General features: G+C 42.8%; 1 protein-coding gene across 1 annotated transcript in view; it reads right to left on the bottom strand.

The window, feature by feature from the left end:
• LOC117366418 (solute carrier organic anion transporter family member 1B3-like) overlaps positions 1–13422 on the bottom strand; it is a 462552-nt gene that overhangs the window by 224440 nt on the left and 224690 nt on the right. The window contains exon 8 of the mRNA XM_033957759.1: positions 1678–1873. Within this exon, the coding sequence (XP_033813650.1) occupies positions 1678–1873 (196 nt within the window). The remainder of the gene's footprint in view (positions 1–1677; positions 1874–13422) is intronic.

Below are 13422 nucleotides of genomic sequence, written 5' to 3'. Positions count from 1 at the left end.
CTATTTACAATGTCCAATGTGACAAGGACAAGAGGACATGGACTAAAGCTAAGGGGGGACAGGTTCAGAACAAATATCAGGAAGTTCTGCTTCACGCAATGAGTGGTGGAAACCTGTATTGCTCTCCCAGAAGAGGTAATTGTGGAATCCACCGTTCTAGGGTTTAAGGGTAAGTTAGATGTACACCTCCTTATGAGTGGCTTAAGGTGACATAGGTAAGGGTAAGCTAGATGCGCATCTCTTATGAGTAGCTTAGATTGATATGGGGACTAATACTATGCCAGGGTATACCTGGCAGGGCCTCTGCGTGTGTGGATCGCCGGACTTGATGGACCTAGAGTCTGTTCTGGAGATGGCACTTCTTATGTTCTTATGTTTAGGAGTGGAATATATTCTTATATGTCCATGTAAATTGGTGTATGTAGGTCACAACTCTCATTCAATGCATGTGCAATTAATGAACATAAATCTCGGATTAAAACAAACAAATTTATAAGCCCCTATAGTGGAACATTGTTTAAGGTTACAGCATGATCCTCACCAGCTGCAATGGAGAATAATTGACTATGTAAAGCAAGGGAGGGAACAACGAAGAGTTTCTGAATTACAAAGAACAATGATGGATTTATTTGTTAAATACAGTGTCTCCAGGCGGGCTAAATGCAGAGCTTGAATGGGTGTCCTTGATCTAACACGGAGCATGGGGAAGGGATTTATGAAAGTTACTGGTTTCATCAATAAGAAACTAGGAGGGTGGGCCCGGTAAAATCTGACCAACGTCATCATGTTGGTTTCAGCTGATCAGGTTCCCCATTCTATTTAAGTTGAAAAAAAATGCCGCCGCCATTCTGATGATACAATAATCACAGTTCCTGGCAGTTATTAGTTAGGTAAGTGTAAAAAGAGGAGGGATTACAGTCTAGTAAAAAGTTATACTAAGCTGATAATTTTGAGAGCATATCATTATTAATAAGATTTCCGTTTCTGCAGGAGTTAAGCCTTGAAAAAGCTGTTCTATGCAAAACATGTCGACGCCAACATCCCTAGCCAGAGACCACTTGTTTTAAGCTAAGTATTTGCTTATTTATAAATTAATTGAATGTAAGAATGAAGAGCTAAGCAAAAGTTAAGCTCTTAAATAAGATTTAAATAAGAAAAGATTAAAAAGTAGATCCAATGAGAATTTGACACATAAAGCTTGGGACAATGAAACACATTGAGTCCTGAGTGGTGCCACTGAGGATCTTTACAAGAGTTGTTATAATAGCTAAAAAATTATAACTATTTTTGGTGAAGATACTTATGGTATACATCCCTTGAAATATTTATATAGAGTGTACATTATTGAGGTGATATTCTTTGCCAATAGACATACTCCCACTGTGAAAAAATAAATTTTAATTTTTAGCACATGGGTAAAGTGCACACATACTGAAATTATTACAGGGCACTTCAGTGCACCCCACTGTATACCATTTTTTTTTTTTGCTGCGGTAAGCATGTGTTAGTGCTTACCGCAGTTTTGTATTAAGGCCCTTTAATGAAAAGGTTAGATAGTTATTTCTACCCTACAATCTTTACTTTGATTAGCATCAAATGACTGTTTATAAATATATTCATATTTTAAAATGAAATAAAAAGAACATTAAAGAATAAATAAGACCGGTAGCTACATACCCATTATAATCTGTTGTTAGACCTGCAACACTGGTATTCTGACATCCCAATGGGACAACAGCAAGACTCAGAAGGAATCCCAAAAACGATGTCCAAAATGCAAATTTAATGATTCCAAGAATCCCTAATTTATACTTTTTCATTAAAAGTCCTCCTACAAAAATTCCAATAGCTATAGCTGGCATTTTAGCTGCTCCTAGAAAAAGCAAATAAAATATATTGAAACATTACTATGTGAGTATTTAGCATAAATATTATTTCAGACCATATTATTTTACTTGAAGCCATTCTTAATATAAATTTCTCAGTTTACCAAACTTTTTGCAATGCTAATTTTATAAGAGGAATCCTATGTGAAAGTACATAAAGGCATATTTTTATTTATTTAAAAATGTATATACTACATATTGGCTATGTGGTTTACAAAATACATATACATTATCTTAAGCTCCCTTCGATCAATTAAAAAAACAACAACAACAAGTGTAACACAGGAAGGCAAAATAGTCAGACCCATTTCTAACAAATTCTTAAACTTCATCCTCCCCATAAAGTATCCAAAAATTCTAGGACATGAATAGACATTAGCAGGTCAGATTTCAACAATATTAAGACAGGAAGACATTAATAGTCAAATTCATTTCAAAATATCCTTGAGGATTGTATCAGAGAATTCCAGAAAAGCAGCAACAACCACAAGGAGGGATTACCAGAGAACAGCATTAATATGGGAACGCATTAACCAATATTGCATTTTCAACATTTTCTTGAAATTAATCCTCCCAGCACAAAAAATCGCAGAATACCAGGCAGGGCATTCCAAAGTTTAGCACCTGCCACAGACATCATTGTTGCTCCAATCTAAACAAGCATAATTGACATCTTACCCTCTAGTTTCAATTTCATACTATTTTCTGATCTTAGATATCTTCTAGGTTGGTACATTTCAAAGAACTCCTGTAATACCTTCAGGGAAACATGATACAAAATCTGATGAATGATTGAGAGAATCTTAAAATGCACTCTTTGCTGCATGGGGAACCAATGCAATTGGGTACAAAGTGGAGTTATGTGTGACATCCTTGAAACCCCAGTAATTATATTTTATAAAAGCAACATAGATGCCTATGTACCTTTACATTATAGGCTCCTTTAATGATCCTTCAGTAGCAAAAAAATCCTCTTGCAAAAAGCTGCATCTGTTCTGAAGTCAATAGTTCTCTCCTATTCTATCCAAAGCTATGCTCACCAAGAATGTCTATACATGGCATGTTTTAACAGCAAGTGAATTTGTACTTATAATTCATCCATGAAATTTTATAAAAATCATTTGCTGCATGTAAAATATGCTTTACATACAGAAAATGCTCTATATAATCACCTAAATAAAAACAAATGGAGCAAGTGATAGGAAAACAGCATGACTATATTTGGAATTGTACAAGGGTGGGGGGGGGCTACACTAACTTCAAAGCAAAATGTCTTTGGTGTTTTAGAAACCATGATGTGACAGAGTATAATTTGATGAATTAAGAATATAAAAACATAAGATAAGCCATGCTGATTCAGACCAGTCTACTGTAGGTCACAATGATCAATAGATCAATAGATCTCAACAATTTGATTCCCTTCTACTACTAAACAACATCTGCAAGTTTGCTTGAATACAATTGATTTTATATTCTCAGCTTCAGAAAGAGCAGGTCTAAAAAATTGCATGGAGATAAATTTCTGGAGCAATATACTTGGCTTACAACAGCAGTCTCAAACTTGCCCCCCAGGTGCTATTTTACGGTCCACGGTCTTGTATGCGATCTCGCACTCTGGGAGGGAAGAGAGACTCTGGCGTCGGTATCAGCTGAATTGCAACTTCCTGCTGCCTTCGCGTATGGTGGGACTCCTGCCTATGCGTATCTGGCAAATATGTGAAGGCAGGAGTCCCGGCATACGCGACAGCTGCAGGAAGTTGCAAGTCAGCTAATGCCGGCGCTGGAGCCTCTCTTCCTGCCCAGTGTGCGAGATCACGTACAGACCGCGGCTGCAAAATACAGGCATTGCTGGACAGGGGAGGAGGGGAGGAAGGAAGGGAGAAAGGGTACTGCTGGACAAGGGGAGCAAGGAAAGGAGAAGGGGTAATGCTGGACAAGGGAAGCAGGAAAGGGAGAAGGGGTACTGCTGGACAGGGGAGAGGTAAAAGGAAGGAAGAAAAGGTGCTGCTGGACCTGGCAGAAAGGGAGGGAAATGATAGGTGCTACACACTGGAGGGGAGGGTAGATGTGCATGGGGAGAGAGCATGTTGGGTTGGGGGGTGGGAAGGAGGGATGCCACTGAGGGAAGAGGCAAGGACAGAAAGAGAAAGCATAAAGCGTTGGACTCCTGGAGAGGGAAAAATGGATGAAGAGGACAGAAAGAAGGGAAGGAGAAATGTTACACTGGGGAAGGGGGAGAGGGCAGAGAGTGAAAGTTGGACTCATGGAGGGAGAGAGAGAGATGTTATTTGGTTGAGGGAAGGAAGACCATAGGAGAAGCATGCATGAGGAAGAGAGAAAAAAATGTTGGACTGGTGGAAAGGAGGGAGAAATGTTGGACAGGGAGGGGGAGCAGAAAGGAGGAAGAGAAGGGAGATGGACTGAAGGGGGCATAAAGGAGGAAGGGAAAGAGAAATGTTACACTGGGGATGGGGAGGAGGGAAGGAAAGAGATGTCAGACCATGGAAATAGGGAGGGAAGGAGAGATAGGAAGGGAAGACATGGAAACATAGATTTGGAGAAGAAAGCAGAAAAATTGAATGTTAAGTTAATGCCAAAGATGGATGCAATAAATATAGAACACAACTGACCTTATTGGATGAAACTAGCCTATATCAGCAGTGATGTTTGCATGATTTAGATAAGATGAGAGAAGATATCATCTGTTTTTTGAACATTAGAAAGCATTCAACAAAATATTAAACTTTTTATTACAGCCTTTGAGTGTGATCAAGGATTTCATATGAAGTGACAATGACTGGAAGGTAAACTCTTATTAAGGGAGGTTTCTCAGCCTTCCCTTCAGAGTTTCACATCTCTGAGACATTTTATACATACTTTTCTGATCACCCCCTATAGGCTAGTTTCATCCAATAAGGTCAGTTGTGTTCTATATTTATTGTACCTTTTTCTGACCTTCATCTTATACTTAATCTTAGTATCCCTGAATACACTAAAAGATGGATGCAAGGCAGAAAGTGAAGATGGAGAGAAAAACAATGAACAAGAAGGCCCTGGAAACAGACCCTGGAAACATAGTTAAAAGCACAGAAAAATAAAGTCACTAGACAACAAAGGTATGGAAAATGATTTTATTTTCAATATAATGATTGAAATGTGTCAGTTCTGAGAAAGGAAAGATGTTAAACTTTAACTGTGAGGACCGCAGAAAAAAATAGGGTACTTGGAAGGCCGCAGAAAAAATAGTTAATGTCTTATTAAAGAAATGACAATTTTGCATGAGGTAAAACTCGTTACAGTTTATAAATCTTTCCTTTAATAGTTAAAGGAAAGATTTATAAACTATAGGGAGTTTTACCTCATGCAAAAATGTATAATGGGTACACCTCATGTCAAAATGATTGACAGCTGTCAAGATAAGGATAAAAAAATAAGCGTTCACTTCCTAGTGGATGAGGCGCTAGTGTGAGGAAGAAGGATTCCACTTCATGCACAACTGGACGATGTTCTGGGGGAAGAGCAAGCTATACAGGAAGGATGGACTCCACCTCAGTGGAGACAGAACAAGGCTACTTGTAAGCAACATCAAGAGAAAAATTGAGAAGTTTTTAAACTAGGAAGAAGGGGAAAGCTGACAGTCGACAATGAGTCGATGGTTCGGGAACCGGTATACTCAGAGGATACCGTGCAGGAAGATAGCAGGGAAGACTCACTGGGTCATAGGCAAGACAGAAATCCTGATGGATCTAAAGGGTCACAAGAGGGAAAGAAATGCAAGAAAATAACAGGCCACAAATTCAAGTGTAGCTATACGAGCGCAAGGAGCCTACGGAATAAGGTGGGGGAATTGGAAGCTATGGCACAAAAAGATAACCTTGACATCATCGGCATCACGGAAACATGGTGGAACTAAGAAAATGTCTGGGACACTGTGCTACTGGGATACAAGCTGTATCGCAGAGACAGAGTAGGTCAGAAAGGTGGAGGAATTGCCCTATACGTCAAAGAGGGAATTGAGTCTACCGGAGAGTACACACTGGGAACAAAAAATAAATTAGAGTCTCTATGGGTCAAAATTCCGGGAACAAATGGAATGGAAATGAAGATCGGCATCTACTACCGCCCCCCAGGGCAGTCCAAGGAAATTGATGGAGAAATGACGGACGAGATTAAATGCAACTGCAAGGGAGGCAACACAGTTATCATGGGTGACTTCAACTATTCGGAGATAGACTGGAACCTAGGCACTTTCAGCTGGGCTAGAGAGACCAAGTTCCTGGATGTTGTAGGCGATTGCTTCCTGGAACAACTTGTCAAGGAAAATACAAGAGGAAATACAATTCTGGACTTAATTCTAAATGGATTGTGAGGACTGGTGCAAGGTGTAGAAGTAGAAGGGACACTGGGAAACAGCGATCACAACATGATTCGCTTCAACCTGGATGCAGGGGCGAAACATCGGTCCAGAATGATGGTCACGGCAATGAATTTCCGAAAAAGGAATTAAAAAGGGATGAGACTTATGGTGGGGAAGAAGATTAAGAAGAGGATAAACACTGTAAAAACGCTAGAGTAAGCATGGTTGCTCTTTAAAGACACGCTCACTGAGGTGCAAAATCTATATATACCGCGTATCAACAAGGGATCCAAGAAGAAAAAGAACAAAGAACCGGCGTGGCTCACTGTAGTGGTGAAGGAAGTGACAGAGACAAGAAGATTTTGTGTAAGGAATGGAAGAAGTCAAAAACGGATGAAAACTGGAAAAAGCACAAACAACATCAATGCAGGTGCCATAAGGTGGTAAAAGGGGCCAAAAGAAACTACGAGGAGAAAATAGCCAAGGAGGCAAAAAACCTCAAGCCGTTCTTTCGATATATTAAGGGGAAACGACCTGCGAAGGAAGCGGTGGGACCGTTGGATGATCAAGGAATAAAGGGAGCGCTAAAGGAGGACAAAGCAATCGCCAACAAACTGAACACATTTTTTGCATCTGTATTTAACGAAGAGGATATACACATCATACTGGAACCCATCAGGCTATATGCTGGAAGCTAAAACGGGAAACTGACAGGGTTAATGGTCAGTCTAGAAGAGGTATGCAGGCAGATTGATAGACTTAAGTGCGATAAATCCCCAGGACTGGATGGTATCCATCCAAGGGTCATAAAGGAAATGAAAGGGACTATAGCTGAACTGCTTCAGCTAATAGCCAATCTGTCGATCAAATCGGGAAAGATTCCGGAGGACTGGAAGGTGGCGAATGTTACTCCGATCTTCAAAAAAGGTTTGAGGGGAGACCTAGGAAACTATAGACCAGTGAGTCTGACTTCGGTACCGGGAAAGATGGTAGAGGTGCTGATAAAGGACCACAACACTGATCACCTTGACGGACACAGTCTGATGAGGACCAGCCAGCACGGTTTCAGCAAAGGCAGATCTTATTTGACAAACTTCCTGCACTTCTTCGAGGGAGTAAACAAGCAGATAGACATTGTATATCTGGATTTTCAGAAGGCGTTTGACAAGGTTCCGCATGAACGACTACTTCGGAAAACTGCATACCATGGAATCGTTGGTGAAATACTCACATGGATTAAAAACTGGCTGGAGCATAGGAAACAGAGAGTGGGGGTAAATGGACAATACTCGGACTGGAAGAACATCACCATTGGAGTGACACAGGGCTCGGTGCTTGGACCAGTGCTCTTCAACATCTTTATAAATGATCTGGACATAGGTACAACAAGTGAGGTGATTAAATTTGCACACAATACGAAGTTATTCAGAGTAGTGAAGACATAGGGGGATTGCAAAGATCTGCAACGGACATAATCAGACTTGAGGAATGGGCATGGCAGATGAGGGTCAACGTGGATAAGTGTATTGCGATGTCGATAAAAATCTTATACATGAATTCAGGATGTCCAGTGCAGTACTTGGAGAGACCCCCCAGGAAAGAGACTTGTGAGTACTGGTCGAAAAGTCAATGAAGCCGTCTGCGCAAAACGCGGCGGTGGCGAAAAGGGCAAACAGAATGCTAGGAATGATAAAGAAGAGGATCACAAACAGATCGGAGAAGGTTATCATGCTGCTGTACTGGGCCATGGTGCGCCCTCGCCTAGAGTACTGTGTCCACCACTGGTCGCCGTACATGAATAAGGACACTGTACTACTTGAAAGGGTCCAGAGAAGAGCGACTAAGATGGTTAAGAGGCTGGAGGAGTTTCCGTACAGTGAAAGATTAGAGAAACTCATCCTCTTTTCCCTTGAACAGAGGAGACTGAGAGGGGACATGGTCGAAACATTCAAGGTACTGAAGGGAATAGACTTAGTAGATAAAGACAGATTGTTCACCATCACCAACTTAGGGAGAACGAGAGGGCACTCTCTAAAATTGAAAAGGGATAGATTCCATACGAACGTAAGGAAGTTCTTCTTCACCCAGAGAGTGGTAGAAAACTGGAACGCTCTTCCGGAGTCTGTCGTAGGAGAAAACACCCTCCAGGGATTCAAAACAAAGTTAGACAAGGTCCTGCTAGCCCTACACAGGTAGGGCTAGTCTCAGTGCGCTGGTCTTTGACCGGAGGGCCGCTGCGTGAGCAGACTGCTGGGCATGATGGACCACTGGTCTGACCCAGCAGCGGCAATTCTTATGTTCTAGTTAAACCATGCCCACTCTTGACCCACAGTACACCCAAACCCTGCACACCCATACCACATCCACTCCCCAACCATGCTCCTCTGACCCCACAAGATCATGTCCCATGTCCCTCCCATAGGAATGAATGGTGGTAGCTCCGCCCAGGCCCTGCGCACTACCCAAGTAACGCCCTTGTCTACATCACCAGAAATGCACTTTCTGATGACATCACCGGAAATGATCCCTGACATTTTTTGATGACATCAGCAGAAACAGAGGGTGTCTGACCCAGAAATACACTTTCTGATGACATCTGTGAAAATGTTTGTGACTGATGGTTGTGACGTAATCAGAAACAGGGTAACTAACATACTGGAAATGAGGAATGGAAATGTGGAAACAGAGTAACTGATGCTCCAAAAATGCGTTTTCAGATGAGCCGAATGGCTTGCTAATCAATATGTGTACAATTTACAGAGACTAGCAGGGGTCTGCTTTTAAAATACAAAATGTGACAATAAAAGAAGAAAAAACAATTATTTCTCAATTCAAAAGTTATAAGTCTGCAACTGGAAGCGATTATAGGCATGTCTGAACATGTCCCTGGCTACTGTTTGGGGTGTTGTCATGGTGAGGGCTTAAAGAAATGATGTAGGCAAATAGCACATGACATGGACTATATAGATGATCTTTAACAAGCTAACAGAGACAACAGAAATAAAGTTCTCACATCATAAAAAATAACTTCCACGAAGGCTCATAAAATGAGTTATTTTCTTAAAGACCGTAATGCAGAAAAAGAGGGTTACCCAATGGCAGCAAATCTGATTGAATCACCTAGATGTTTGACAGATATCAGGGAATAAATATGCAAATTAACATACTGTGAAAATCAAGAGCTCCCAGATGCACAAAATTGTATGATTCAGACAAAGGAAGCGTGAACCCCTTTAACACACAGATAGTATTCTGATTTTGTAAAGAGACTAGTGTTAAAAAAAAAACCCAGAACATATCTATACTTTTTTTTGTAAATTGTAAATCAAGAAAATGCTAGAATGTCACAAACTGATCCCACAAACCTGACAGAAAAAGGACACAGAGCGAAAGCCTCTCAGAAAGCGAGCCAGAGCCCAAAGGTGCTTACTGGAAACCAAAAGATAAACAAAATACAGTGGTACCTCGGTTTACGAGTGCACCGGTTTGCGAGTGTTTTGCAAAATGAGCAAAACATTCGCAAAATCGGCGCCTCGGAAACCGAGCGTGCCTCGATTTGCGAGCGCCCCCCCTGCGAACTGGCACCCTCCACCTCGCGATCCGGCACCCCCCCACCGCCATCGGGCACCCCCCCGCCGCGACCTGAGGTCCCCCCAACCCACCCGAACCCTCTTCTTACTTTGCTGTAGCCTCCGCAGCGGCACCAGCATGTCCTGTGCGTTGGTGCCGGTGCCTGAAAATCTGCCTCCTGTGCTGGGCCTTGAGCATGTGCGCATGCTCAAGGCCTGAGAGTTCACGTCGAACGTCACGTCGAACGTCACATATACAAGACTCCACAGTACAAGATATGCCATCAATGGGCAGGGCAATGGCCATCAAAAGAGAATCCAAAAACAGACCAACCTATACCCCCAAGGCCCTCAGTGAGTACAAAGCCAAGCTAGATACCTGGCCATAACATTTTATAGTATAAACTCCGACTATCACAGGCAATCAAACAGCATACCAGACACCTCATACCTTACATCAAGCACCCAACACTCACCCCACAGCCAGCAGCAGATAGACCAAACACACCTCTCCTACCATTCCCACCCCTGGAATGCAGGTAAGGAGTCTCAAAAGGGACAACAGCAGAGAACCCTAGCCCATCCCAAGCCTGTCCGTCCGGCAGGCCCACCATCCATCAAATGGCGGGCCTTAAGGCCTGATTGGCCCAGGCACCTCAAATCCTGCTCACAGGTGGGGCCTGAGGCACCTGGGCCAACCATAATTGGCCCAGTAGCCTTAGGCCCTCCTGTGGGTGGGGCCTTAGGCACATGGGCCCAACCCAAGCAAGTATGACAAACAATATAACAAGTGCAATACACCATACCAGATACCTCACATCAAGCACCCAACACTCACCCCACAGCCAGCAGCAGCCAGAACAAACACACCTCTCTCACCATTCCCGCCCCCCTCCTCCCCCAGAATGCAGGTAAGGAGTATCAAAGGGGACAAAAGCAGAGAACCCTAGCCCATCCCAAGCCTGTCCGTCTGGCAGGCCCACCATCTGTCGAATGGCGGACCTTAGGGCCTGATTGGCCCAGGTGCTTCAAATCCCGCCCACAGGTGGGGCCTGAGGCACCTGGGCCAACTGGAATCAACCCTGCTTCTACTTTCAACGTTTAGGGCCTTAGGCCAAAAGGGGACTTAGACCTTTTTTTTTATTATTATGCCCCTCTATGTATCTGGGAAACTTGTTGACAGGCAGCAGTCAAACTCCAACTCCAATGGCCAAGTCAACCATAAGAATATTAAGGCAGCCATCCTGAAGTGTACAGGGTGTACACCGGAAGCCTACAGGCAATGGTTTAGGAGAAGCTATTTCCACATGAAAAAAGATAGGAAGTGAGCTGGCAGTCCCAGGAAGAGAAGGCAGGACATGAAACCTTCTAACTTGCTATCTCTGAGAAAAGGGTTGGAGTGATGGGGCCCCACAAATCCAAAGCACTCCACTGACCTGGTCACGGATCTGTACTCTCCTACCTGTTTCAGATGTGGGAAGAGAGGCCACATGGCCAAGGATTGACAATATCTACCTGAAGAAGCCATGGATGTAGCCTTGCACTGTTGCAATTTTGTGGAAACTTTCAAAGCCAAGAGAAGGAACTGTGTGCTATAAGTTGAATTGAATGAGAACTCTCCTATCGGGCAGTAGTAGACTCTGGAAGCATCAAGACCTTTGTTCAGAGGAGAAAGGTCACAAAATTGCATATGAACTATGAATAGACCATGACACTATTATGTATGCATGGGGACAAGAAACAGTATCTTACAGTTCAAAACTCTAGTTGGGCAAACTCAGTTAGAGGTAGCAGTCTTGTCCTGGCTATCCTACCCAGATGTCCTGGGTCAGGATTTCCTAAACTTCAGAGACATCTAGGCCCAGTCGATTGCTAACCCAAAGAAGGAAGAGGAATCTTTTCCTGAGATCTTCTCTTTGGAGGACCCTGACTTCTATAAAGAGAGCTTGAATCTACTTAAACCCTATCATCATCAGAGAAGCTGTGTAGGAATTTAGAAGCTGCATTTGATAGAAACCCAGGGCCAGGGGAACAAGGACAGGACACTCCAGATCCTCTAGATAGTTTACTCAAGTGGAGTTGGGAAGGGACAACAGAAAAACTTAAGAGGACTAAGGCAGAGAATGAATCCTTTAGAGCTCAAGCTAAAGTTATAATGGTAGATTGGAACACCATGGGTAACTAGGACCCCTTTAAGGTAGCTACTCCATTTTTCATAGTAAATATGACAATTCTCATGTAAAGTTATAATTCTTGTAACCTCCTGGTAAATCTTATGTAATCCGCCTTGAACCGCAATGTAATGGTGGAATAGAAATCACTAATGTAATGTAAATAATGATTTATTATATAGGGTGACCAAGAGCACACTGGAGGTGGAAGAATTAGAGCAGACTTTAGACCCGTACTCTTATCACAGGCAGGTCATGTTAGGAGATCACTTCAGGGAGGAGAAAACCTAGAAACCGGATCCTGGCCCAGAATTTTGGGCCAGGTATATTCAAGCATGTAACTTTCTTTTGTCAATCCTGCCTGATCTGCCATCTGAGCAGTCCTGTGGGGGTTCCAACTGCTCCTCTCTTGCCCATACCCATTGTTAATACCTCATTTAATTGGGTTGCTCTGGATTTTTTAGGGCAACTAGAATGAACCACCCAGGGCAACATATACATCTTAATTATCCTGGATTATACCATCCACTACCCAGAGGATATTGCACTACATAATATGAAGACTACTACTTTGGTAATGTTTTATGGGGATCCCTGCTGATATACTAACTAACCAAGTTCCACTTTTATGTGTTAAATCATGAAGCAAGTGTATGCTCTGCTAAAAGTAAATTTCTTACTGCCATTGGTATTTCATCTACAGACAGATGGTCTGGTGGAATGCTTAGGGTGCCATGTCTCAAGGCCAGCAGACAGGTGTGTATGTCAAGGTAGCAGCAGAACAAAAATACTGGCAAAGATAGGGTAGACTTCCTTAGCCAGGTTAACTTAGCAGAAGCAGTTTTAATTCTTCAACACATTCAGGACTACAGGAATGGCTGGCAAGGTGACAGTTCTACTGCAAACAGTTTTTTAGCATAGTACCAACCTCAAAAGGAAAGGGCCCCAAAACACTGGTGGCCTGTACAGCTGTAGGCAAAATCTGCCTAGCACTGCTCTTCCAGTTCAGCTTAGTCAAAGAGAAAAACATCCCTGCTCAGTCCCATCCCAAAGGAAAATACTCCTTCACAGGAGGTCAAAACCCCACACTACCGCAGAAGCAAATGTCCCTCCAGGAGCAGGCATAAATGTCAATATTTCAAGGCAGAAATTATCCCCTCAAATACAGTCCAGCCTTCAGGCTAAAACTTTTATCAAGTACCAGTTAAGAGCTGATACACCCACAGTTCATGGTTTTTGTCAGCAAAAAGACCCCCTAGGTTCAGGGAAACGAAGCCTACACATAATAGGTTTCAGGCTGGCCCATGGAGCTGATCAATAGTCTGTTGTGGGAAAAACTGCACCCCTCTTCCCATCTTACAAATCTCCTCTTTAAGCCAAACATTAAGCTGGAGACACCCCCCCCCCCCCCCAAGTGCTGGCAGCCTACACAAATTTTC

Source organism: Geotrypetes seraphini, chromosome 9 (assembly GCF_902459505.1).
Source record: "Geotrypetes seraphini chromosome 9, aGeoSer1.1, whole genome shotgun sequence".
NCBI lineage: Eukaryota > Metazoa > Chordata > Amphibia > Gymnophiona > Dermophiidae > Geotrypetes > Geotrypetes seraphini.
The sequence above is the reverse complement of the archived record's forward strand: the minus strand, read 5'-3'. Positions and strand labels throughout refer to the sequence as shown.